Genomic DNA, 27,006 nt, shown 5'->3' with positions numbered 1-27,006 from the left:
TAACTTGTTGAGCAGCCACCATGGGTCCCAAGGAAAATGTGTCCAAGGACCTGTGGGCAATAACCTGAAGGTAGGAGGAGGTGAAGGTGGTTTAGTTGGCCCAAACCCCTGCCTTCAGTATCTGTGCCACGGACAAGTTCTTGCGGAATGCAAGGGTTGGACCAATGCCTTTGACTTCGTGGGCTCCCGGACGAAGGGTACTGCTGTCGGCACTCCTGTCTGAGTCGTACGCCTTCTGGATTACCTCACAAAGCCAGAAAGAAACAGTGTTCTTGGACACTTCTTTCTTGGTAACCCAGGTGCTAACGAAGAGGCGTCGACACTCAGGCCTGAGGTGTCGAGTTTTCTTCAGGTAGCGCCGTAGCACCCTCACAGGACAGAGCAGCATCTCATCTGCATCATAGTTGGTGAAGTCTTCCAGGGAGGGGATTGTGAAGGACTCGAACCTGGTGTCAGGGACCGAAGGGTTCTGAGTCTTCACTACGAAGTCTGGGACAAAATTGAGCGTAACTGATTCCCATCCCCTCCAGTGCATAACATCGAAGGAAAAACCGTGGAGTTCTCCTACTCTCTTCGCCGATGCCAAGGCCAGCAGAAAGACAGTCTTGAGGGTCAGATCCCTGTCTAACGACTCTCAGAGCGGCTTGTAGGGTCTGCGAGTCAAGCTCCTAAAGAAGAGAGTCACATCCCACCCGGGGGCCTGAGTTCCCTGGGTGGGCAAGACCTCTCAAAGCTCCTCATTAGGAGTGATATCTCCATGGAAGTGGAAATGTCGACTCCTTGCAGTTTAAGGACTAGGGCCAGGGTGGCTCTGTAGCCTTTAACGAAATCCACTACCTGCTGAAGAGTGGCTCTGAGTGGAGAGAGACCCCGTCCACAACACCAACCACAGAAGATGGATCACTTTCCCTGGTAAACTGCTGCAGAGTACTGTCTGAGGTAACCAGCCATCTCTGTTGCTGCTCGGCGAGAAAAGCCTCTCGCTCACAAGAGATGGTGGATAACCGCCTGCCGTGAAGACACAGGGACTAAACTGCTTAGTAGTACCGTTCCACGTGCGGTTGGCACAGTATGTTGTGCCAAGGGGAAATCTCTCGCAGTGCCTCGGAGAGAAGACCCAGCAGGTCCGGATACCAAATGACCTGGGGCCATTTGGGTGCCACCAGAATCATCCGAAGATTCGCGGTGACCAGCACCCTGCTGATCACCTTGCGAATCAGACAGAACAGGGGAAAGGCATACACGAAGAGGTTGTCCCACGGGTGTTGAAGAGCGTTCTCTGCAGCTGACCATGGGCCTGGCACAACTGAGAAGAAAACCTGGATTTTTCTGTTGTGCCAGGTGGCGAACAGATCCACGACATGACGCCCCCATAGGTCGAAGAGCCTTTCCGCCACGTCTGGGTGTAGAGACCATTCGGTCCCAATCACCTGATTCTGGTGGCTGAGCTTGTCTGCCACTACATTCCTCTTGCCTGGAATGTATCTGGCTGACAGCTCTACTGAGTGAGCTACGGCCCACTCGTGCACCTGCATCGTCAACTGGTGCAACGGAAGGGAAACTAGGCCCCCGTTTGTTGACATATGCCACTACCGTGGTGTTGTCGCTGACCAACACCACTGAGTGTCCCATCAGTCGTTCCTGGAAATCTTGGAGTGCAAGGAACGCAGCCTTGAGTTCCAGGAAGTTGATGTGAAGGTGTTTGTCGTGATATTTCCACACTCCTGCAACCAGCAACTCTTCTAGGTGTGCGCCCCAACCCTCGGTCGATGCGTCTGAGAACAGCAGCATCTCCGGAGGGGGAGTGCGCAGGGGCACTCCTATTAAGAGGTTACAGTCATCTAGCCACCAGGCCAGGTCCTCCCTTACTTCCTCCGAGAGGAACCAGGAAGGATTGTGGATCCTGTGCCTGTGACCAGAACTCCTTTAGTCTCCACTGAAGAGACCGCAGGTGAAGACACCCGTGAGGGACTAACTTCTCCAGTAATGACAGGTGACCGATCACGACTTGTCACTGCTGAGCTGACTGTTCCCGTCGAGACAGGAACAGTCTGGCTGCCTCCCTGAACCTGCTGATCCAAGAGTCTGCAGGGAAGACTCGTGCTGCTACCATGTCGATCAGTATGCAGGTACTTTATCCTCTGCTTGGGCTCGAGATCTGACTTCTTGACATTCACCACGATCCCCAGATCGCAGCATAAGTCGAGGAGTCGATCTCTGTCCTGCAGAAACTGCGAGCGGGAGCTCGCCAGGACCAGCCAATCGTCGAGATACCTCATCAGACATATCCCGACCGAATGGGCCCAAGCCGACACCAGAGTGAACACTCGTGTGAACACCTGTGTTGCGGTTGAAAGACCGAAGAAAAGTGCCCTGAACTAGTACACCGTCCCGTCGAGGATAAAGCAGAGGCTTCCTGGAGGACTGATGGATGGGTATTTGGAAATACGCATCCTTCAGGTCCACCGAAAGCATGAAGTCATTCTCCATGATGGAATCAAGCACTGAGTGTGCTGTTTCCATCGTGAACCGAATCTGGCGAATGAATCGGTTCAAGGGAGAGAGATCTATCACCAGTCTCCAGGCCCCCGAAGACTTCTCCACTAGGAAGAGTCGGCTGTAGAAACCCGGCGACTGATCTTGTACTATCTCCACAGCTCCTTTGCTCAGCATGGTCTTGACTTCTTCTTGAAGTGCTACGTCCCTGGCAGAATCGGGAATGTACGTCTGAAGATGGACCAGGTGCGAAGTGAGGGGTGGCCGTGACTCGAAGGGTAGTAGGTATCCCTCCCGAAGAACATCCACTACCCAGGTCTCGGCTCCATAACGTTGCCAAGTTGCCCAATGGCTCGCCAGGCAGCCCCCCCACTTCCAGCAGCAGGTGAGGGGGAACGCTGTCCCTAGCGTTTCCCTTTCTTTGGCTTCTGCTTGGCAGGTCTCCCACGGGAGTAGGAGGCTTAGGAGGAGGGCTGACGCTCACTCCTCGAAGCAGAAGACGAAGGCTGGGTCTTTCCTCACGACCTTGATGAAGCTAGTGTTTTGGAAGTAGAGGAAGAGCTAGCCAAGCTCCAAGGCTTGGCAGCAGTTGCTCGAGGCTGCCCAGAAGCCTTCGAGACTGCCTGGTGTACTAGGCGGTCACTGTCATCAGTGCATCGCTTTTCCACCACAGCTTCCACCATCTCTCTGGGGAAGAGAGAGGAAGAACCCAGCAATGGTCCGTTTCGTAGACCCAGTCACCTATCGACCGGCTGCCCTGGTCACCCGAGCCAGAACAGAGTCCCGACGTCTCAGGACCAGGTTGGCCCACAGGTTGGCCATCTGGTTGGCGAGGTAGGAGATGGGCCTACCTCCAGACTGGCACAGTTTCCCGAACACCAAGTCTTCCTCGGGAACGATAGCTCCCGAGGAGGCTGCGACTCTGGACACCGTGAGGGACCACAGGTCCAGCCAGGAGACTGCTTGGAAGGCTGCCATGGCAGTCGCTTCTAGAGCTGATGCCTCTTGCTGTGACAGCCAGCAGGTGATGGAGAGGCACCCCCGGAGTTAGCCTAGCTATCTCCGGGTCAACCTGTTTGGTCAGCAATGGATCCACTGATGGCACATAGAAATGCCGCTGACGAGGCAGAGGAGGGGGAAGCAGCTTGTCCGACTTGCTGGACCTAAGCGAACCCTCCTGTCCGGAGACGAGAGCGTCGGCCTGGCCCAGCACACCGTCGGCCAAGGTGGATCGGGGTAAACCCACAGTCTCTCTGGGTTCCTTTTTGGGTCCCTAGAATGACTCTAACCTCGATGGAGGTTTGGAGGGAGCAACCACCGATCCTTCCCTGAGGTCATTGTGCTGACGAATCAGTGCGATGACCTCTGTATCTCGGGGGTGATCGTGTTGTGAGGCAATGGACTGTCAGATCCATCCAGGCCGATCACCTCTCGAGACACTTCCTTCAGAAGGAAGAACCTCGCCAGACCCCTCATGGTCTCCTCAAACCACTTGGGCGTACGACCTGCTAGGTCCAAGGACCGAGCCAGGGTCGTAGGCTCTCGTGGCGGGACCGTGAGGAGCGTGCACTCCTGTTCGCCTCGCTCCTCCCGGTGTAGCTCGAGGAGGTTGAAGGGACAGGTGAGGTACACCTGATGCTCCTACCCTGCCTAACAGCAGAGCTGGTAGGCTGGGAGGACTGCAGACGATCGCCAACCTATGGTGGCGATCGAGCTGCAGGTCTGGACCAGCGGTCTCCGTGAGGAGAAGCGCCGGACCGAGAATGGTAGCGACGGTCTCATGCGTCAGGAGAACTGCTACCAGTTGTGCAAGCCGTCCGGTCCTGGTGGGAGCAACGGTCGGGTGACTGGTAGTGTCCACTGACGTGGTGAGAGCGAGCCACGTCCTCTCGACGCACCACAGTACCTGGTCCAGGCAAGGCTGGACCTGGTGACTGGGGGGACCTCTTCCTAGCCTTGACACGTGGACGGTCTGGTGAGACCGTCATGTCAACCCTGGGAACCGGGGGATGACCACGAGAGCAATCGCCAGCCTGGCGAGAGTCACCTGAGTGACTCTTGCCAGTCTTCCGCTCTGTGCCTGGGTCCTGACAGTGAGCAGGCTCAACGGTCTGGACCTTGGCTGCACAGTCACTGGTAGGTGACCGTACACTTGGTGACGCGAGCGAGCGAGCGGCTGAGATGGTTCCTGGTCCGGAGGTGGAACCTCTGGAATCAGGAGCAGAGGTACCAGCGGTAGCTGGCACCCCTACGGTCCCCGTCTTCTTCTTCCCTGGGGAAGAAGAGACAGGCCCCGTTCCCGAAGGAACAGGAGGACCAGCGGAAGACCCACCTGTCCCACCGGAGTGGGACAGACCCTTAGAAGTCTCTGTGCAAGACTTCTTAGGGGGGGCGAGGCCACCTTCTTCTTCCTCGGCTGTGGGGCCTTGGAAGTCGAAGGGGAAGAGGCAGCAGAAAACGACGACGAAGAAGACGACGGAGAAGACAACAACACCTTCCTCTTCTTCCTGGACATCTTTGTCAGCTTCCTCAAGACAACTGACAGGTCCTCCATCCAGGACGGAGCTGGGGCAGTTGCAGTAGCAACACGGCCCAACTGCACCTGTCCCGAGGAACCTGCGGAAGGAGCAGCAGCCCCACGGGCAGGAACGGAGACAGCAGGATCAGGCACAGGAACTGATGAGCGGTCAAGCAGGGAGCTCTTCGGGCACTCGAAGTCGGGGGCCGGGGTGAGGACAGCAAACCCAGGCAGAGGAACCATTTCCTCCCGCGGCACGAACGTCATCGGGGCCTGCACAGCAGCTGAGGGGGTCACCAACATTACGTGCTGCGTATACACCAGGTGCGGTGGCGCAGCATACCCAGGTGTGGAGATAGTAGTCGTCGTCAACGTCACCAAGCCATGGGTCACAAGGGCAGCCAGGTGTAACAACAGCCCCTGAATGCTGGGAGTGTCGGTAAGGCTCAGCGAGCGCCAGATCTGCTGGAGGTCTCCACCCGCAGCGGCAGTCACACCTGTGGAAGCAACAGTCGGGTTAGAGGGGGGGTGGGGGGTTCCTGCTTGCCCAGGGGGGGAAAGATCCCACCCTGAGCGGACAGACGACCCCAAGTACAGTTCCAGGTCGGGGTGTCGCGCTCCTTCCTCTGCACTCGACAGGTCGAACGAAGAGGTGGAACGCGACATGTCCCCTGCAGGGGAAAAAGCCATATGAGGGAGCTGGCTAGGAGGGAGGAATGAGGACGACGTGTCCGTAACCAGAGGTGTCGCTGGAGAGCTTTCCGACGACCCCTTGGCTACTTGACGTGCCCTCTTCCTCCTCTCATAGCACTCCCACTGCTCTTCCAACCACGAAATACAAAAGTCACAGGGCTCAGACCGAGAGCACTCGCGCCCTCGGCACTGCGCACACAGTAAATGGGGACCACTTGCTCAGAGGACCTAAAAGACCCACTTACGGCCCTCCACACCAGGGCACACACTCCGGTTGGTTGGGGGGCGGGGGGGTTTCTCACCTTCATTGGCTTGCATGGCTCTGAGTTCTCAATGCAAACCACAAAGTAAACAAAAAAAGAAATCAACAAGTACTTATGCAGATCCACACTACAAGTACTAAACCAAGGAAAAGTTGTGAAAAAGAGCAGCTTCGTAATCGAAAGCACAGACAATTTTCATTATGATGGCGGGCAGAGAGGTGAACGAACACATCTTCATCGGACAGCGGCCGAAAGCAAAGTAGAATGTTTACCTCCAGTCGAGCGGGACTCCCGACCATCGGACAAGCAGTTACTACCGAACTACCTTGTTACAAATCTCACTACCAGTCCAGCTGGTGCTATAAGTAAATTCCTATTTAAAGGACCAAGGGTTTGTATTACGTGTCGGAACAAGTTGGTGTCAAGTGCTTCCACTTTGGAAAATGGGACGGGGATGAATGGCTGCATCTGGATCAGAGCGTGGGTAGGCCTATAAGAATCATACCGTTGCTTCTCTCTCACTGGATGAATTTAAAAGAATCAGTAGGCCTAGGTCTTGACCAAGGTCAGTTGGGCACCTGGCTGGCAGAGCCTCAATTACCTACGGGAGAGCGGTACTGTGTGACATCGAACACTGACTGGGTGCTTTGAAAATGTTACTTTTTGGGGAAAAACTGCCGATCGGAAAATTGACAGAAATGAGCCACATATGGTAAATGACAGAGCGGCGACATAGCTGCCACTTCCTGAAAGTGCTTGAATTATGTCATTATTTCGTAATTTAGGAGAAAAAACTTCGAGAGGAGTGTAGTTGTCTCGGTGACCTGCCTGGATGGGCCACAACTCTGGACTGTTGCTCATGGCAGCATTTCAAGCACTTTTTCAGGTAGGTGGCCATGTTCCAGGATTGGTGGCTGCTACCTATGTCGCAGCTCGGTCATTTACCCTAGGCCTAAGTAACTCTTCGGGCAGTTTAGAGGGTGCTGAACGTCTTATATTGTATGGAATCTTTATTTTGGAGCCATTCTTGAAGAGCTGTAAGCGGGTATATGCCGTCAGTATACAACCATCCCTTTACTGCTTAGCCTAGCCTAATCTAGCCTAAGCCTAAACTTATTTGTTATTAATGTACGAGGGCTGGCCTAGACTAGGATGGTTTTAGTGTTGCTTACAAAGCTAAAAACACTTAGAGAGAATACTTCTACATCGGACAAAATAAGCAGAAACGTAGACCGTGTAGCCTACATCAAACTACGACAGCCTGACAGATGGTCTGCCTAGGTCCATTAGGCCTAAATTAAACCTAAAACTAATAATATCTCCGCCATATTACCTGCAACAATACCGAATTTCCCATCCGCGCTGCCATGCCAACGCTGGTGCTGGTGTCATCGTAAGCCTCGGTGAAATCCATGATAATAAATTAGGGGAGAGAGAAGCCTCCCGTTCGTAAATGGTGATGTTTTGTTTACGTTGCGTCAAGTCCGGCGCTTCTTCTTCCGTCTTCGACGCTAAGAAGCCTCGGCCAATGATTGATTAATTGTGGAATTTTGGCCAATAAAATAGTTTCTTTACAGATATTTCTCGCACTCTGATACATTACTTCATTTCGGTCAATGCAAACAGCGTAAAATCTGTCGTTTTAACTTCTAAGTTTGATACAATTTAGACTCAGCGATAGCTTGTTTTTCTCCTTCCTCTTCCCCGATTGACTATCCCCGAAAAAAACAATACATATTTACACACAGACGTTGTCTTCGCATTTAAGAATATATTTCTTGTTGGTAAATACAAACAGTACCAAATTTATCATCTTAACTTCTAAATTTAATCAAATTTGACTTGTGGTAGCTTTTTCTAATAAGAAATACTTTTTCAGTCATTTATTTACAGAATATTTCTCACAAAATTTGTCGTTTTAAATTCTCCGTAAGTTTAAAACAACTTGATTTGTAGATAATACCATCTTACTGATATTTCTCATATTCAGATATATCATTTCCTTTTGGGAAATGCAAACAACACCCACTTTCTCATTGTAACTTCTACGTGTAATAAAATTCGATTTTAGGATTTCTCTCATTGGTATACCTATTATTTTCCTCATTAAATGCAAGCAGTACCAAATTTGTCGTTTTTACTTCCAAGTTTAATACAATTTGATTTAATGATAACATTTCCTTACATCTATTTCTCACATATGGGTCAATTATTTCCTTTTAGTGAATGTAAAAAGTACCAAATCTGTCATTTTATCTCCTGAATGTAATAAATTTGGGTTTAGCGTTAAGTGTTTGCTGATAGATGATTTCTAGATAGTAACCCACCGAAAATATCAGTCCTAGATTATGATCCCCCTCCCCAGAGCCAGGGGACCTGTCATATATATATATATATATATATATATATATATATATATATATATATATATATATATATATATATATATATATTATTCAGAAGAACTCTATTCATATGGAACAAGCCCCAAGGGGCCACTAGCATCACAATTTTTGAAAGTAAATTGCATTTTTCCTAACTTTACAAACCTGAGGTCCTTTACATAAGGAATTAGGGCCCTTTCACACTATGTCGTACGTAAATGCGACACGATGTCGGACCTACATGCGACTAGCAGTCGACTATTATCTCTAATGACCCACCTTTCAACAACTATGTCGGTCCGGCATCGCATTACAGCCGACAGGCCCCACTGGCCATGTCCGGTGCTGCAACCAGACGCGATTGCAGTAGGCCATTGCCTTCAATACGTGTCTTCACACTATGCGATTTTTTCCTGCATATACGTGCGACAGCAGTAGACTTCCACTGTTTCTGGTGATCGGGTGCATTGAAAACATTTGAGGGATATAAATAGTGTTATTCCCGTTGCTGAATAACCACTGGTTCCATGCAACGAAAAAACACCATACAATAATAATAATAATAACAATAGTGTTATTCGTAAATAAGAAAGAACTACAGGTATGGATAGCTTAAGTATAAACTACTGAGAAATGATTTACTAAATGATTTGCTGTTTTTTTTTTTTTTTTCATTAAGGTTACAAATACGTTTTGATACTGAAATTATTAGAAGGTTATCGGCAGATTTTTTATATAAAAGAGGACTGAAAGCTTTTGATTTCGATATATATGATTTTTTGAGAAGTTTTTATAGTTAACACTTACGTTTTATTTACATTAATTAATGAAACAGAGAGAGATATGGATTTTTTATATCAAAGTAAAAGATTTTAGTTTTTTATATAGATATATCAGTTTATACTTTTGATAAATAGAGATGTTTCAGCTAACACTAGTTGTTTTCATTTCTCCTTTTTAATTTCTATATGGAAAAGCAAATTTACAAGGAAAGGTCCATTTTATTTCGTCTTACTTGATGGTAACTGCCAGTTGTTGTGCTGGCGAAATATCATCTCTGAATGTCGTATTTTTTTTAGCAACTGGTCATGTAGACGTGACAAGAATTCCACTAAGGTTGTTTTAGACACTGAAGTAATTGAAAAATTATCATTATCTCTCTTCAGCTCCTCGAAAATGGTGGCAAATGCACCATACAAGTGCCTTTGTGTATTCAAAGGGTGTACCCAGTGAATTCTAGGTTTTCTCTTCTTTTTTCTCAAATGTAATAAATAAAGACAATAATTTTCTCCTCCTGTCCATCTTGTCACCACTACAGGCTGAGAGCAGACTGCAAGCGCTTGTCAATAATTGGATAACTTTGTACGGCAGTCGGACAAATGTACGATTTGCGCAATTTTGTGTCGCATTTAGATCCGGCACTGCAATCGTATCTTGGTCCGACAAGAATCGCATAGTGTGAAAGGGCCCTTACTATTGCGCGCCAGCTGGACCAGTCGTAAGATTTACTAACAAGGTAATTCGGCAATAACTGCTTGTCCGATGGTCGAGAATCCAGCCCGACTAGAGGTAAACATATTACTTTGCTTTAGGCCCAGGAACAGAGTGAGGGGTGGCATGAGGTAGGACTATATGTAAAGGGCCTCAGGTTTGTATAGTTAGGGAAAATACAATTTAATTCCAAAAATTGTGATTTGTTCCGACATGTTATACAAACCATCGATCCTTTACATAAGGAAGACTCGCTTATTGGTGGGAGGAATCTGAGTTTTGTGAACAGACTGGTACTCGCCCAACCTGGGTTCCCTCTCTGGTCGTGGGAGCAAAGGGGGGGGGGGGGGGGGGTGGTGGACCTAGCCTCTGTCCAACTGATCGGAGTGTGCACTACAAGATCAGTGGTCAGACCTCTGGACCAATTCATAAGAGGGAGGCAAGCGTGCCTCTTATGAATAGCAAGCAAGAACTAAGTCCTAAGTAAGAGGCCAAATATAAAGTATTGGGTTTGTTTCTTACTAGTGCCCACTTCCCCCCTTGCTAGGGAAGGGACAGATAAACGCTTCTATCCCTAATGAAAGGGATAGAATGGAGCTCGGTTACGTAGTTTACCTGCATCATCGTTCTGTCCAATGTTGTGATGACCTCTATCCTCTGCCCACAGGGAGAGGAAAGAAAAGAGGAGGAAGAGGAGCCAGTCACACTCTCATTCACTCTCCATTCATACAGTACCACAAGGACGAGATGCTATCTTGTCCTGTACAGGAGCTGGGTAAGCTACCCAACTTGTTGAGCAGCCACCACGGGTCCCAAGGAAAAAGTGTCCAAGGACCTGTGGGCAATATTCCGAAGGTAGGAGGAGATGAAGGTGGTCTGTGCAACGCACAAGTTCTTGCGGGATGCAAGGGTTGAACCAATGCCTCTGACTTCGTGGGCTCTCGGACGAAAGGTACTGGTGTCAGCACTCCTGTCTGAGTAGTGCACTTTCTGGATTACCTCACGAAGCCAGAAAGAAACTGTTCTTGGACACTTCTTTCTTGGTAACCCTGGTGCTAACGAAGAAGCGTCGACACTCAGGCCTGAGGTGTCGAGTTTTCTTCAGGTAGCGCCGTAGCACCTTCACAGGACAAAGCAGCATCTCATCCGCATCATTATCGGTGAAGTCTTCTAGGGAGGGGATCATGAAGGACTCGACCCTGGTGTCAGGGACCAAATGGGTCTGAGTCTTCGCTAGGAAATCCAGGACGAAATCGAGTGTAACTGATTCCCCAATCCCTCGAGTGTTTAACATCGAAGGAAAGGCGCGAAGTTCTCCTACTCTCTTCGCCAATGCCAGGGCCAGCAGAAAGACGGTCTTGAGGGTCAGATCCCTGTCTGATGACTCTCGGAGAGGCTCGTAGGGTCTACGAGTCAAACTCCTTAAGACAAGAGTCACATCCCACCCCAGGGGCCTGAGTTCCCTGGGTGGGCAAGACCTCTTGAAGCTCCTCATTAGGAGATATATTTCCATGGAGGAGGAAATATCAACTCCTCACAGCTTAAGGACTAGGGCCAGGTCGGCTCTGTATCCTTTGACTGCAGAGACAGAGAGGAGCTTCTCTCGGTGAAGAAAGATGAGGAAATCTACTACCTGCTGAAGAGTGGCTCTGAGCTGAGAGAAACTCCGTCTATGACACCAACCACAGAAGACGGACCACTTTCCCTGGTATACTGCTGCAGAGGACTGTCTGAGGTATCCAGCCATCTCTGTTGCTGCTTGGCGAGAAAGTTGATGTGAAGGTGCCTGTCATGATGGTTCCGCACTCCTGCAACCAGCAACTCTTCCAGGTGTGCGCCCCAACCCTCGGTCGAAGCGTCTGAGAACAGAAGCATCTCCAGAGGGGGAGTGCGCAGGGGCACTCCTATTAAGAGGTTCCTGTCATCTAGCCACCAGGTAAGGTCCTCCCTTACTTCCTAGGTGAGAGAAACCAGAAGGGATTGTGGATCCTGTGCCTGTGAGCAGTACTCCTTTAGTCTCCACTGAAGAGACCGTAGGTGAAGACACCCGTGAGGGACTAACTTCTCTAGTGACGACAGGTGACTAATCACGACTTGCCACTGCTGAGCTGACTGTTCCTGTCATGACAGGAACCGTCTGGCTGCCTCCCTGAACCTGCTGATCCATGAGTCTGCGGGGAAGACTTGTGCTGCTTCCGTATCGATCAGCATGCTCAGGTACTTTATCCTCTGCTTGGGTTCGAGGTCTGACTTCTCGACATTTACCACGATCCCCAGATCGTGGCATAAGTCAAGGAGTCGATCTCTGTCCTGTAGCAACTGCGAGTGGGAGCTCGCCAAGACCAGCCAATCGCCAAGATACCTCATCAGACGTATCCTGACTGAATGGGGCCAAGCCAACACCAGAGCGAACACCCTCGTGAACACCTGTGGGGCTGTTGAGAGACCGAAACAAAGTGCCCTGAATTGGTACACCGTCCCGTCGAGGATAAAGCGGAGGTACTTCCTGGAGGACTGGTGGATGGGTATTAAATACACATCCTTCAGGTCCACTGAAAGCAGGAAATCGATCTCCCTGATGGAATTAAGCACTGAACGTGCTGTTTCCATCGTGAACCGAGTTTGGCGAATGAAACTGTTCAAGGGAGAGAGATCTATCACTGGTCTCCAGGCCCCCGTAGACTTCTCCACCAGGGAAAGTCAGCTGTAGAAACCTGGTGACTGATCTTGCATGATCTCCACAGCTACTTTGCTCAGCATGAGCTTGACTTCTTGTTTCAGTGCTACGTCCCTGGCAGAACCGGGGACGTACGTCTGAAGGTGAACCGGGTGTGAGGTGAGGGGTGGCCTCGACTCGAAGGGTAGTAGGTATCCCTCCCGAAGGACATCCACTACCCAGGTCTCAGCTCTGTAGTGCTGCCAAGTTGCCCAATGCTCGCTAGGCACCTCCCCACTTCCGGCAGCAGGTGAGGGGAACACCGTCCCTAGTGTTTCCCTCTCTTCCCCTTCCTCTTAGCTCCTTTCCCACAAGAGAAGGAGGCTTGAGAGGAGGCCTGACTCTCACTTCTCAAAGCGAAAGAGAAAGGCTGGGTCTTACCTTGCGCTACCCTCGACGGTGCTGACGTCTTAGGAGCGTAGGAAGCACTAGCCAAGCTCCAAGGCTTGGCAGCAGTTGAACGAGACTGGCCAGAAGTCTTTGTAACTGCCTGGTGTACTAAGCAGTCACTGTCCTCAGTTCTCCACTTTTCCACCGCAGTGTCCACCATCTCTCTGTGGAAGAGAGAGGAGGAATCCAGCAACGGTCTGTTGCGTAGACCCAACGTCACCTCTCGACCGGCTGCTCTTGTTACGCGAGTCAGGACTGAGTCCCGTCTCCTCAGAACCAGGTTGGCCCACAGGTTTGCCGTCTGGTGGGCGGGGTAGGAGATGGCCCTACCTCCAGACTGGCAGTCTCTCCTGAATGCCGAGTCTTCCTCGGGAACAACAGGTCCTGAGGAGGCGGCGACTCTGTATACCGTGAAGGACCACAGATCCAGCCAGGAGATGGCCTGGAAAGCTGCCATGGCAGTGGATTCCAGGGCCGATGCCCCTTGCTGTTAGAACCAGAGGTTCTCAGACAGCAGGTGATGAGAGGCACTCCAGGAGTTAGCCAAGCTATCTCCGGATCAACCTGCTTGGTTGGCAACGGGTCTACTGAAGGCACGTAGAAGTGCCGCTGATGAGGCAGAGGACAGGGAAGCAGCTTGTCCGACCTGCTGGACCTGAGTGAGTCCTCCTGTCCGGAGATGAGGGTGTTCACCTGGTCCAACACATCGTTGGCCAAGAAAGACCGGGGTAGTCCCACCGTCGCTCTGGGTTCCTTCTTAGGACCCCAGAACGACTCCAACCTTGTTGGAGGGTCGGAGGGAGCAACCACCGATCCTTCCTCGAGGTCGTTGTCCTGACGAATCAGTGCAATGACCTCTGCAAAGGACCTGTGTATCTCGAGGGTGATCGTGTCCTTAGGCGATGGACCGTCAAATCCATTCAGGCCAATCACCTCCCGAGACTTCCTTCAGGAGGAAGAACCTCGCCAGACCCCTCATGGTCTCCTCCAATCACTTGCATGTAAGATCTGCTTGGTCCAAGGATCGAGCCAGGCTCGTAGGCTCGTGGCCGGGCCGTAAGGAGCGCACTCCTCATGGTCACTCCTGTTCGCCTCACTCCTCCTGGTGTAGCCCGAGGAGGTTGAAGGGACAGGTGAGGAAGACCTCACGCTCCTACCCTGCCTATCAGTAGAACTGGCAGGCTGGGAGGACTGCAGGCGGTGGCGATCAAGCTGCAGGTCTGGACCAGTGGTCTCCATGTGGAGAAGCACTGGACCGAGGGCGGTAGCGTCAGTCTCGTGCATCAGGGGAGCTGCTACCAGTCGTGTGAGCCGTCCGGTCCTGGTGGGAGCGACGGTCGGGTGACTTGTAGCGTCCGCTTACGTGGTGAGAGTGAGCACCATCCTCACGACGCGCATGGTACCAGAAGCAGCCGAGGCTGGTCCTGGTGACCGGGGGGACCTCTTCCCAGCCACGGCACATGGACGGCCTGGTGGGACCGTCACGTCAACCCTGGGAACTGGGGGATCACTGCGAGAGCGATTGCCGGCCTGGCAAGAGTCACCTGAGTGACTCTTACCAACCTTCCGCTCCGTGCCTGGATCCTGACGGTGAGCATACTCAGTCGTCTGGTTCCTGGCTGCACGATCACCGGTAGGTGACCGTACACTAGGTGATGCTTGTGAGCGAGCGGCCGAGATGGTTCCCGGTTCGGGGGTGGAACCTCTGGAGCCGGGAGCAGAGGTACCAGCAGTAGCTGGTACCTCCACAGTCCGCGTTTCTTCTTCCCTGAGGAAGGAGAGACGCGCCCCGTTCCCGGAGGAACAGGAGGACCAGCGGAAGACCCACCTGTCCCGCTGGAGCAAGACAGACCCTTAGAAGTCTCTGAGCGAGACTTCTTAGGGGGGGCGAGGCCACCTTCTTCTTCGTCGGGTGGGGGGCCTTGGAAGTCGAAGGGGAAGAGGCAGCAGAGGACGATGAGAAGATGAAGACGACGACACCTTCCTCTTCTTCCCTGACTTTTTCTTCACCAACTTCCTCAGGACAACAGACAGGTCCTCCATCCAGGATGGAGCTGGGGCAGTTGCGGTGGCAACACGGCCCAACTCCACCTGTCCAGAGGGACCTGCGGGAGTGGCAGCACTTCCACAGGCAGGAACAGAGGCAGCAGGTACGGTGATAGCTACAGGAGGACGATCCAAGGTGGAGCTCTTTGGGCACTCGAAGTCAGGGGGCGGGGCGAGGACAGCAAAACCAGGTGGAGGAGGAACCATCTTCCTCCGGGGCACGTATGGCAGCAGAGCTTGTATCACAGCTGAAGGGATGACCGTAGTCATGTGCTGGATGTACACCAAGTGCGATGGAGCAGCATAACCTGGTGTTGAGACGGTCTTCCTTGTCTCCACCCCGTGAGTGACTGGGTCTGCAGCCAGATGATGAATCAGCCCCTGTATACTCGAAGTGCCCAGAAGACTCAGAGATCGCCACACCTGCTGAAGATCTTCACCCCCGGAGGCAGACACACCTGAGGAATCAACATTCGGGTTAAGGGGGTGTTGCTCCTGTTTGCTCAGAGGGGGAATGATCCCACCCTGAATGAACAGAAGACCCCAAGTAAAACTCCAGGTCGGGGTGTTGCTCTCCTTCCTCTGCACTCGACAAATCAAGCGAAGAGGCGGAGCGGGACACATCTCCCGAAGGGGAGAGAGCCATACGCAGGAGTTGACGAGGAGGGAGAAAAGAAGACGACGTGTCAGTCACCAGAGGTGTCGAGGGAGAGCTTTCCGACGACACCTTGGCAGCCTTACGCGGCTTCCTCCTCTTCTGGTACAACTCCCACTGCTCCTCCGACCAGGAGACACAAATATCACAAGTAATGGACTGAGAGCATTCACGCCCTCAGTATCTAATACATAAAGGATGAGGGTCCACAGCATCGCTGAACCTAAAAGCCCCACACTTACGGCCTCCCACTCCAGGTCACACTCTCTGGTTGGATGGGGGGCGAGGGGGCTTCTACGCTTCGTAGGACTGCATGTTGTTCAGAGATGCAATACCATAATAATGAAAACAAAAATAATAACCAGAGTACTTACAATGACTTTCACACTAGTATTCTAAAGAAAGAGGCAGAAAAGTAAGCAGCTTGATACAATCTCACAACAGAGGCAGGCAGAGAGGCAAGCACACGTTTTCACCCGATGGCGGTCGAAAGCAAAGTGGTATGTTTACCTCCAGTCAGCCAGGACTCCCGACCATCGGACAAGCAGTTACTGCCGAGCTACCTTGTTAGTAAATCTTACGACCGGTCCAGCTGGCGCTGAATAGTAATTCCTTATGTAAAGGACCGATGGTTTGTATAACAATTGAAATTTGTGCTTCCAAAGAAAATGGTGTTCATATGAAAGAAGTAACTGAAGGTAATAGGAATTGCAGAAAGAAGAGATCAGTTATCAGAAAAGGAAACAATTAAAAATAATAAATAAATAAATAAATAGAATAAAATGTATTGAAACTTCTGAAATACAAGGAACATTCTTTCAAGGCGATGATGCATTGCATCTTCGCTTGAACATTTCAGGTTCCAGCTACACAAGATTCTCAGGGAGACTGTTCCATTGTCCAACGGTGTGAGCAGCGAGGCATATTTACTGCATATTGGTGCCAACATTTAGCATAGAATGTAATCAGTTTTTAGGATTACGCATTGAAAAATTCAAATCAGCTCTTGTGTCCTATCTTTTTTTTACGAAGAAATAGCTTCTTCGTAAAATGTAAGGATTAATAATATATTTATTTCTTCTTGTGTTTACTTACAATCCAGAGGTCGTGAACGCCAAGTCTGGCTATAAAAAAGCTTGAAAAACAAGCTGCATACTAACATGATGTACTTAACGAGCTATAAGTACAACGCAATTAGACATTTACTTAAATACTGTTGTCATAGATGCTGCAGGACTCCTTGTTACGACGTAGGACGTTTATTTAGAAAAAGAAGTAAGATGATGACGGACTAGAAAGACATAAATGCTACATCCAACTCTCGAAGTCATATGAATTAACAGTAGACCCATTTTTTGTGGGCTTTGGGTCTGCACTGCTCAGGACATTTCGTCATGAAGACCCTCTTTCGTTCTTTGAACTTGAACGGTCCCCAGCCGCAGTACAGGCCGTCGATCCTTTGGGTAGGGAATGGAAGTGAGTTCGTGAGGCCTTCTTGCTGACAGTTGTAGCTGCTGTGTTGCATGACGTCGCTCTGAAATAAGAGAGAAAATTATTTTGATATTTTATGAAAACACTTAAAAGCCTGAGGTTATTGTAAGCTGCAATTTCACATGGTAGAAGTTTAAGACCTTGGGGTACTACACACTGTGAGCAGCAAGGTATTGTCTAGCATCAGGAGGTAGCGTCAAACAGGCAAAGAGTTGCATGGCCACACTGAGGCCACCAAAGATGCATGCAACACATGCACACACACATATCATCATCAATTTATTTAAAAAATCATCTAATATATTTCGTTAAGAAAATTATTTTCCTTTGAAAAAAATAATTTTCTTAACAAATCTGATTATGACATGTCTGAGGATGTAGCAACACTTTGATGCTACCACTGTTGCTCATCGGTAGGTGTTGCTTCAATGCTCACCGCTTTCAGTATAGCCGTAGCTACTCACGTACCTCAGGTATTTGCTCCTAGAATTTTTTAATTTTAAGCTCATATAACATGATTATCTACAATCCTAAACCTCTATCACCGTGACGTTAGATAAAATACTAGACAAAAGGTCTGGATGCATGAGTGGAAGGAATTTTATAATTTATATAAATAGTCTCCAATGCACAATAACAAATTCTATTAATACTTGTGTATGAGCCATGGATCATTCATATTGCTCAACAACCTTGAAGAGAGGCTGAATAAACCTGTTAAACTTAAGAGAAACCATTCTCCCTGAAGGGAGATGCTTAGCTTCTCTGTGTTTTTTTAAACACGCTACATCATGTCTCATGTCACACGTGACCACAGGCCTAACGATAGGATTTTGTTTTTTTGAGATGATTCAGTAACAGTCAAAGCGTGCAAGGTGTGAGTACTCAGCATATGTAAGCGTAAGTTTGTATGTTATGAAAAATACAAATTACTTTAGAATTTGGTATGTTTCATATTTAGCGGGAAGTTGTGCCACTCAAGCCACTGAAACAGCGCTGCTCGCTGCTTACAGTGTTGCCATACCCAACACACAGGACTGACTGCTTGTCAAACTAACAATATAACCAATACAAGCAGTCCTGAAAGGGATTTTTAAAATACATTTTACATATAAACACCAGCTATTCAATCTGTACATTCAATCAAAAACAGTAAAAAATCTGAGTACCTCAGAATCTGTTTGCAAACCCCATTATTGTCTATATACTTCAAAAACAATTTGTGTGGTTTGTCTGCTTGTGTGGGTGTGTGTGTGTTTAGAGTGTGAGTGTGCATGAATGTGTGTGTTTGGTGTTGAGCATTTGTTTAAGACAATCTCATTACCTTAATATGAGGCCAGACATAATTTGCAAGAAGATACTGGTCGAAAGTCTTACTCAGATTCAATGGCTGATGGAACATATCATTCCTGAGGCGTTCCATCAAGGACGAGTCTTTGTTAGTGCCTCCCCAGAGACCTGGAATATAGGGCAAGGATTTAGGGATAAATGTGTCTGTTTGTACCCTGATCTTCGCTGAATCTTTGAGATTGGAAGTCATGTTACCCAATCTTCCTTGAACCTTTAAGAGTGGAAATACTGTACTCTGATCCTCCCTTAATCTTTATGAGTGGAAATGCCACTCCCAGATCTACCCTGAATCTTTAGGAGTGGAAGTACTGTACCCTGATGTCCCCTGAATCTTTAGGAGTGAAAGTGCTCTAACCCAATCTTCCTTGAATCTTTAAGAGTGAAAGTGCCATACCTCTGATCATCCCTGAATCTTTCAGAGTGAAAGTGGTGTACCCTGAGTTTCCCTGACTCTTTATGAGTTAAAATGCTATATGCTCATCTTCCCAGAATCTTTAAGTGTTGAAACGCCACACCCACATCTTCCCTGAATCTTTAACGAGTTAAAATACCATACCCTAATCTCCCCTGAATCTTTAAGAGTGGAAGTGCAGCACCCTGATCTTCCTCTCACCTGCCAACATAATGGCCTTGTGGCCGGGATGATCGTGGATGGTGTGAAAGCTCTTACCAGATGACAGCCACTCCTTCACCACATCCACTTCTCTGTCGAGGATCCAGCTGAGGAAATGAACAAGAGAGAATCCTTAGGTCTCCTGAGGACGTCAATCCTTCAGGCTTTGAGGCAGCTTAAAGGCTGGTAGGTCAGGATCTTCCAATAATATATGATAATAACAATAATTTAGGTGGTTTTTATATATATTTGCAAGGTATTATGAGTATAAATCCAGAATCATCTAATAATCCACCCTTGGTTAGTCTAGCTCTAAGAAAAAGCAGGCCAAAGCAATAGACCAAAATAGGTCCTGGGGTGCGAATGACCTGGATATTTTAGGGTGTGTCCATACTACATGTCATAAACAAGTCAGAAACTTACCAAAGGGACATAACCAGGTTGTGTAAAGTCAGTGACTTACTGATAGTTCTACAAAATGCTTCGTGAGGTTAGCCTACATTTGCTAAAGACTTGCTCTAGCCACATATATAGTTTTGAATTAGTTTTGACATGTTGGCGTTTGTGATTTGCAGCTGCTGACTTGTTTTCAATCTTTCTGTGATATGCATGTGATAAGTTACCAGCAAAACATAGGTGTAGTTACCTGTCCGTATCCCTAATGAGAAACTTGGAAACTGTAGGGTCACCCATCACTGCAAACCTCCACAATCGGCCTACCTTGTTCATCTTCTCTAAATTTCCTGAAAAAAGTTGGATCTGGGTCATATAGTCATTATTTTGCTGTACTTTCAGGAGAGGAACAGAATTCCAACTCATATGACGACAAAATACAGGAATGTTGGAACAGAAATGTAAAAAAGGAGAGCTCTCTAACCTACCAATCATGGGGAGGTCACTGACGTGGCAAATATCGACGTGCTGGTGGACGCAGAAGATTCGGCACAGGAAATGGAGGCCGTGCTCATCATCCGTCGAAATGTTGTGGTAGATTCGCATCGTCCAGCCTTTGTACTTTTCCCTGATAGTGCCTGCCCTCCCATGCAGCTGGGAAAGGTACTTCTTGAAGTGCTGACTCCCTTAGCGAGGAGGAAGGACAGGAATTTGAATTGAAATAGAATTAGAATCTAGGCCAAAGGCCAAGCGCTGGGACCTCTGATGAGGTCTTTCAGCGCTGAAACGGAAACTGACGCTAAAACGGAAACTGAAAGTAGAAAGTTTGAAAGGTGTAACAGAAGGAAAACCTCGCAGTTGTACTATGAAACAATATTTAGAGAGGGTGGAAAGTCAGATGGAAGAAAGAGTATGAACGGAGGTACTGTAAAGAGAATGAAAGAGGTTGCAGCTACGGTCTAGGTATATACCTAGATCGTGGTTGCAGCTACGGTCTAGGTAGCTATATACCTAGACATGGTTGCAGCTAGGGACCGAAGGGACGCTGCAAAACAAGAATTTAGAGCTGTGTAACAAAAATTAATGATAATGAACATACGAAGAATCATGTAACATTTTCACCGAGTCATTAGCAATTTTGTACTCAGTGTAATAGGCCTAACTATGGCAAAGACGTCTGGTACCTACTTGGCATCAGGAGGTGACGATGACGTTAAGTTTCAGAGTAAATTAGCTGTGGCAAATCCTGTGGCTGGTGACAAGGAATTCAATAAAAAAAGGGGGAAATAGATCCTCACATTTGTCACAAAAACTGTAAAAGTCTCTTATAGCTTTATCATGTTTCAACTTCAAAAAGAGGGTCCTACCCAGTTTCAATGTGGGAGAGGTTTAATTTTACACCGCTACTCTCGCAATTTATTTTCTTATTGACAAATGGTAGCCTACTACTTTGATCATTTCAGCCATATTTGTGTGATAAGTAAAAACATAACTCTATGGAGATTTATTGAAACTTTCACTAGGATAAAGTAGGTTATTCCAGTGCAGGTAAACACACACACAATGTGCGATTGAAAAGCTACAAGACTAGGCCTATAAAAGTGTAAAAGTACGCCTCTACCTTAGGCTTATAAAGTGTAAAGATGTAAACATTTTTCTCATTTAAACTTGGTCACGATCCCCTTTTCGAAAATGTAACCTGGAAGAGGAATAAGTTTTTTACAGTTCCTTGACAAAATTGTGTAAAAGCTAAGAGAGACTAGACTTATGAAAGTGCAAAACAAACATCTACCTCATGTAAACTTTGTCACAATCCCCTTTTTGATGTTGTAAGCTGATAGAGCAATAAACAATTTTAAGTGTTCTTGACAAATTTGTGCAAAGGATAAGAGACCATAGGCCTATAAAGGTGTAAAAATAAAGCTCTGCCTCAATTAAAATTGGTCACAATCTCCTTTTGAAGTTGTGTCTTGGTTTAGCAAAAAACATTTCATAGTTTCCTTCACAAATTTGCACAAAAGCTACGAGGCTAGGTCTATGGAAGTGTATAAATAAACCTCTTCCTTCACAATGCCACACATACAAACGTGTAAGGACAATGCTTTATCTCCAAAATTATTGTACATGTTCCTACAGTTGCGTTGTTCTTACATCCATTCGAAAGAGCATTCAGCAGGCTTTCCGCCAATGTATAAATCATGCAATATCATACTTTGTGTACTTTTATATTTATGAATATGTCTCCAAAGAAACACAAATCGGCTGTCGCCGAGCCATTTTTACTCTCTCGTGGGACGGACACTACACTTCCGCCCACATGTTGTGTATATGAATTTTCCTTACCTGTAATTAAATCAGTACACTTCTACCTGCCTCTTTGTTCATACCCTCAAAACTGGTGACCTGCCGGTTTGGGTGGTGACCCAAGCAGTTTTAGCTAAGCCATTAAGGGACTAACTACTGCTGCTCACCTTCAGAGATCTTTAGCGGACTCATACGGTGCCTCAGTTTAGATCTCTGAAAGCTCCTGCTGTGGAAAGCCAATGCCTCTAACGGACTCAAAACGGCATACCTTCCCCAGGTGTGTTCAGGCGTTCCTCAAACGGTTTGGCCCACCATTTACGACTCCCGTCGACCATTTCTGTGAGAGTGGACAATGGAAGCAGGCAGTTCCGCGCGAGCCACCCAGGCCCCCTCAGTCCCCTCCTCAACCTCGTGCACAGCCGCTGCTCAGGCTGTCAGGTTGCCCCCTTTTGAAGCAAACGGCCCACCCGGCTGGTTCTACTGAGCAGAGGGGCAATTTTGTCTCACGGAACTCTCGGACAAGGTGCTGCAGGCCGACCTCGTCATATCAGCCCTTCCAGGAGACGTATACAAATGGATAACCTCCTGGCTGAACGCACACACCAACCCGGTCACACTCGATGAACTCAAGAAGAAGCTTGTGAAAACCTACGCTTTCCCCATCCCTGAAAGAGGCCCCTGCGCCCTTGACCTCGTCACAAACCCGATGCGAGATGTCGACCCGGAGGATGCTTAGGACACGGTGATGGGCCTCCTCTGCCTGCCTGACATAAGCCCCAACAGGAAGAAAATGGAGATCAGCCTCAGCTGCGAAACATACCTCTGGCAACTGACCCAGATGTCCGAGGACAGATAACTGACGCCTATACCCTCCCCGATGACGAGCTCGTGGAGAAAGCAAAAAAGCTAACTGGGTCGACCAAGGCCGTGAAGCTCGCCATCCCCCCATCTCCCGTATGCCTAGCAGCAGAAAAAGAAGAAGGAGCGGACCCACTGCAGGAAATCAGTGCCATGACCCAGAAGAAGACCTCCCAGCAGCAGCGGGGTGATAACTCCTGGTGCTACTATCATCGACGATTCGGGAGGCACTCCAGGAAATGTGAAAGCCCCTGCACCTACCAGCAGTCAAAAAATGGCGATGGTGGACAACACCAGGCCCCCCATGGCAGTGGCCTCGTTGGAATCACATGCTGTAGGCTTCTACATCCTGGGGCGCAACTATGTTTGGCCCTTCACCATCGCAGATGTCAGGGTTCCCCTGCTGGGGGCGGACTTCCTGGTGCATAACGTCCTTATATAAGGTAGACGTGGGCCACAAGCGCCTCCTCGATACAGGGACATGGCATTTTCTATCACTTGCAGTGGGCTCAGGCATTCCCACAATTTGCACCATTGCCCCTCACAAATACAATAACCTGCAGGAGTTCCCTGAAGTCTTCAAACCGGAACTTCATCAGGTAGCCGGAGCGCCGCCCTAACATGGAATATTCCACCACCATAGGCCCCCCGACACACGCAAAGTTCCGACAACTCCCTCTAGGCCGCCTTTAGGACACAAAAAGGGCGTTCTCAAAAATGGAGTGAATGGGAATCTGCCTGAAAGGATCAAGCCCTTGGGCCTCTTCCCTCCATATGTGCAGAATCCTGACACCACCTGGAGGCCCTGCAGAGACTACTGAAGACTTACCCTTCCAATGATCCCCAACCACTACCCTCTGCCGAACATGCAGGACTTGACCGGGGCCCTCCATGGGGCAAAAATTTTCACAAAATATGGACCTCTTCAATCTTATTTTCAGGTTCCAGAACATTACTCCACCTTCGGCCTGAGAAACGCAGGGGCCACTTTCCAGTGCCTGATGGACAGCATCTTGGGGGACCTGCCCTTCTGCGTCTGCTATGTTGACGATATTTTTATTTTTTCCAGGTCCCCGAAGGAGCATCTATGTCACGTCCGAGCGGTCCTGAAACGGCTGCAAGAAAATGAAGGTGGAGGCAGTGGTGGAGTTCCTGACCCCAGCAACAGTCAAGGCCCTGCAAGAATTCATTGGAGAGGTGAATTACTACTGCCAGTTTGTTCCCGAAATCGCCAGAGCCATGTCCCCCTCAACACAGGTCCTGAAGGTCAAACTGAAGAACCGGCTTTCCACAACACGAAGACGTCCCTCGCCAAAGCCATCACCTTGTCCCATCAGGATCCCACCGTGCCCCTACGCCTCACCACTGATGCCAGCAACGTCGCTTGCGGAGCTGTCCTTGAGCTGATGGTCCAGGGTGCACCCCAGCCACTTGCCTTCTTCAGTAGAAAACTGTCGCCGCCGAGACGAGGTACAGCCCATTTGACTGTGAGCTCCTGGCAGTGTAACAAACAGTGCGCCACTTCCATTACCTCCTCGAGGGCGCCTCCTTCATCATCAGGAGAGACCACCACCCCTTGGCTCACGCCTTCACCAAGGAGGGCGATACCTGGTCAGCAAGACAACAGAGACACCTGGCAGCCATCGCTGAATTCGGCTGCACCATCCACTACGTCCCTAGCAAGAAGAACCCCATGGCCGACGCCCTTTTGAGGATAGAGATCAACGCCGTCCACCTCGGGATCGACTACAAAGACCTTGCCCCGAAACAGGCCGCCAACCCTGAGACTGCCGCATACCGCACATCCCTCACCTTACTCAAGTGGGAGGAAGTGCCCTTCAGAACCTTAGGCACGACGCTCCTTGGCGACCCCAGCACTGGCCACCCCTGCCCGCTGATCCCACTCCTGCAGGAGGGCAGTGTTTGACGTCATACACGGGGTCTCTCACCCTTTGGGCTGGATGACAATGCGCTTCCTGATGAAGAAGTTTACCTGGCACAGAATTCGGAAGGACTCTCGGGAGTGGGCCAGAAACTGAGTCCCTTGCCAGTCAAGCAAGATAAGCTGGCACACAGAATTGGGCGTGGGGGAGTTCCCTCAGATTCGGCCACATTCATGTAGACGTCTTTAATCCCCTGCCCCCGTCTGAGGGCGCCAGATACCTCCTGATGATAATTGACCATTCCACCAGGTGGCCTGAGTCAACGCTGATGTCAGATGAAACCACCAAAGCATGTGCGGAAGCCTTCCTCTCCAGCCGGATCAGCCAATTCGGAGTGCCAGATGATGTCACAACGGACCACGGACCTGTCTTCCTGTCAGAGCTGTGGACCTCCCTGCCCCGCTTGATGGGGACGTCGCTCCACCCTACCACAGCCTGCAACCCCGCAGCCAACAGCATGGTGGAAAGAGTCCACCGATCACTGAAGGCATCCCTGATGGTGCACTGCAAGGGCGAAGACTGGAAATCTCAACTAGCGTGGGTCCTCCTCAGCCTCCGGACCGCCCCACAAGTGAATGGCGAGGTATCACCAGCAGAAGTTTATGGAGAACCATTGGCAGTCCTAGGCAAATTCTTCCCGACCAACACCAATGATGCAGATATGTCCATCGCTAGGCTTCGGAAGACCGCTGGAAATTTCACACCTTGCCTCAAGACCTTCTCTGATAGAACCAAACACTTCCTTCCGAAGGCCCTATCGTCGTGCAAACACATCTTCATCAGGGAAGACACCCGCCGCCTGCTGCTGATGAGGCCCTACCAGGCCACTTCCGCATCCTCCAACACAAGGCAGCTGGTCTTGCACACCTGGGGCCACCTCCACTGCCCCGCACGCTACTGCGAGTAGTGATCGGAAACTTGCTCCTATCATCCAACAATTATGCCTTAATTATTGTCTTGGGGTGGGGGAGTATTTGTAAGGACAATGCTTTATCTACAAAATTATTGTACGTTTTCCTACAGTCGCGTTGTTCTTACATCCATTCAAAAGAGCGTTCAGCGGGCTTTCCGCCAATGTATAAATCATGTAATATCATATTCTGTGTACTTTTATATTTATGAATATATGTCTCCAAAGAAACACAAATCGGCTGTTGCCGACCCATTTTTACTCTCTCGTGGGTCGGACACTACACTTCTGCCCACATGTTGTATATATGAATTTTCCTTACCTGTAATAAAGTCAGTACGCTTCTACCTGCCTCTTTGTTCACACCCTCACAAACACATGGACACAGACACATGTATACATATACAGAAAGCTATAGTCCTACAGAAAAATCACAGAAAATGTTTATTTATTTATTTATTTATGTTTTACCTGGGTCGACTTTCCCTTCCGTAGAGTAAAAGGAGTAAGAGACAACATTCTGTCTGGCACCGCGCTGCGTCGTGTAATCGGAGCAGGTCGACTGTCCCTCAAAGCTGTATCTTTCGACGAAGGCCTTTGAGAAATTCGCCCCGTCTCTCTTCATTGCCCTCTGGGCCTTTTGGAGACTTTCTACCGAGAAACCAAACCTGCACACAAGAAGAAGAAGACGGAGTGTTACTTTTAGGACAAATAAACACTTGTTCTTACCACTGAATCAGTCGTCACTTTCTTAACTCTTGAATGGCCATGATGGTTTTAAAGCAGAAATTTCCTGTCTGCTTAATAAACACACACACAGAAGAAGAATAGTGAATGTGACAACAAGGAGAAATTAATAAATATTTGTATTGTCGTAGTTGCCATTATCTAGAGCCGTTCCAAAGGAAAACCCCGTCTACTTCTACAACTACTACTACTGCTATTTGACTCTTGAATGGAATCATGACAAGGTTTAGAGTAATGACGTCTTTCTTTCTTCATTTTATGGATAAAATTCCTATAATTAATTCATATTTTCACAAACCAACCTTATTGTTTGCCTTTTGGTTTTAAGAGCATGAAAAAGTGTATGAAAAGCAAAGACTATAGGTCTAAAAGAAGAAGAAAAGTTCCACTTTTAGTACTGTAAAAGGACTGGCTTTATTATTGTCTTTTTTAGCTTTAAATGCATTTAAATGTAAAATAAAAATGACTATAGGCCTGCATTAATGTAAAAGATAAACTGCCCTTATCTTTTTTCTATTTTTGCTTTATGTGCAATTACGTATATGTGTAAAGTGAAAAGAATAGGCCTACAAATAATTTTTCAGATTCGCACCTGACGCAGGGACATCCAGGAATGGTGTAACCTTTTGAAGAGAGAATGGAACGTTCTTGAGAGTTGTTTGCCCTCTTCTTCTTGCTTCCGAAACTCTGGGCACTCTCCCTGTCAGTCAAAGCAACCTGTTGGAAAGACATAACACTTTACAAG

At 48.7% G+C, this 27,006-nt stretch overlaps 2 protein-coding genes across 2 annotated transcripts in view; both read right to left on the bottom strand.

Annotated features, from left to right (window-relative positions):
* Positions 1–15,621, bottom strand: part of LOC135208093 (uncharacterized) — a 148,668-nt gene extending 133,047 nt beyond the window's left edge. The window contains exons 1-2 of the mRNA XM_064240240.1: positions 14,951–15,621; positions 12,943–13,115 (exon numbers count right to left, since the gene is read on the bottom strand). Coding sequence (XP_064096310.1) covers positions 12,943–13,115; positions 14,951–15,621 — 844 coding nt within the window. The remainder of the gene's footprint in view (positions 1–12,942; positions 13,116–14,950) is intronic.
* Positions 15,622–16,718: 1,097 nt separating this feature from the next.
* The window catches only part of LOC135207719 (uncharacterized), a 14,115-nt gene continuing 3,827 nt past the window's right edge, over positions 16,719–27,006 (bottom strand). The window contains exons 3-9 of the mRNA XM_064239550.1: positions 26,854–26,978; positions 25,986–26,182; positions 19,988–20,185; positions 19,753–19,849; positions 19,107–19,213; positions 18,468–18,601; positions 16,719–17,186 (exon numbers count right to left, since the gene is read on the bottom strand). Of these exons, the coding sequence (XP_064095620.1) occupies positions 16,989–17,186; positions 18,468–18,601; positions 19,107–19,213; positions 19,753–19,849; positions 19,988–20,185; positions 25,986–26,182; positions 26,854–26,978 (1,056 nt within the window). The 3' untranslated portion in view covers positions 16,719–16,988. The remainder of the gene's footprint in view (positions 17,187–18,467; positions 18,602–19,106; positions 19,214–19,752; positions 19,850–19,987; positions 20,186–25,985; positions 26,183–26,853; positions 26,979–27,006) is intronic.

This window comes from Macrobrachium nipponense, chromosome 34, assembly GCF_015104395.2.
Source record: "Macrobrachium nipponense isolate FS-2020 chromosome 34, ASM1510439v2, whole genome shotgun sequence".
Classification (NCBI taxonomy): Eukaryota; Metazoa; Arthropoda; class Malacostraca; order Decapoda; family Palaemonidae; genus Macrobrachium; species Macrobrachium nipponense.
This window is presented reverse-complemented; position numbering and strand designations above follow the sequence as displayed.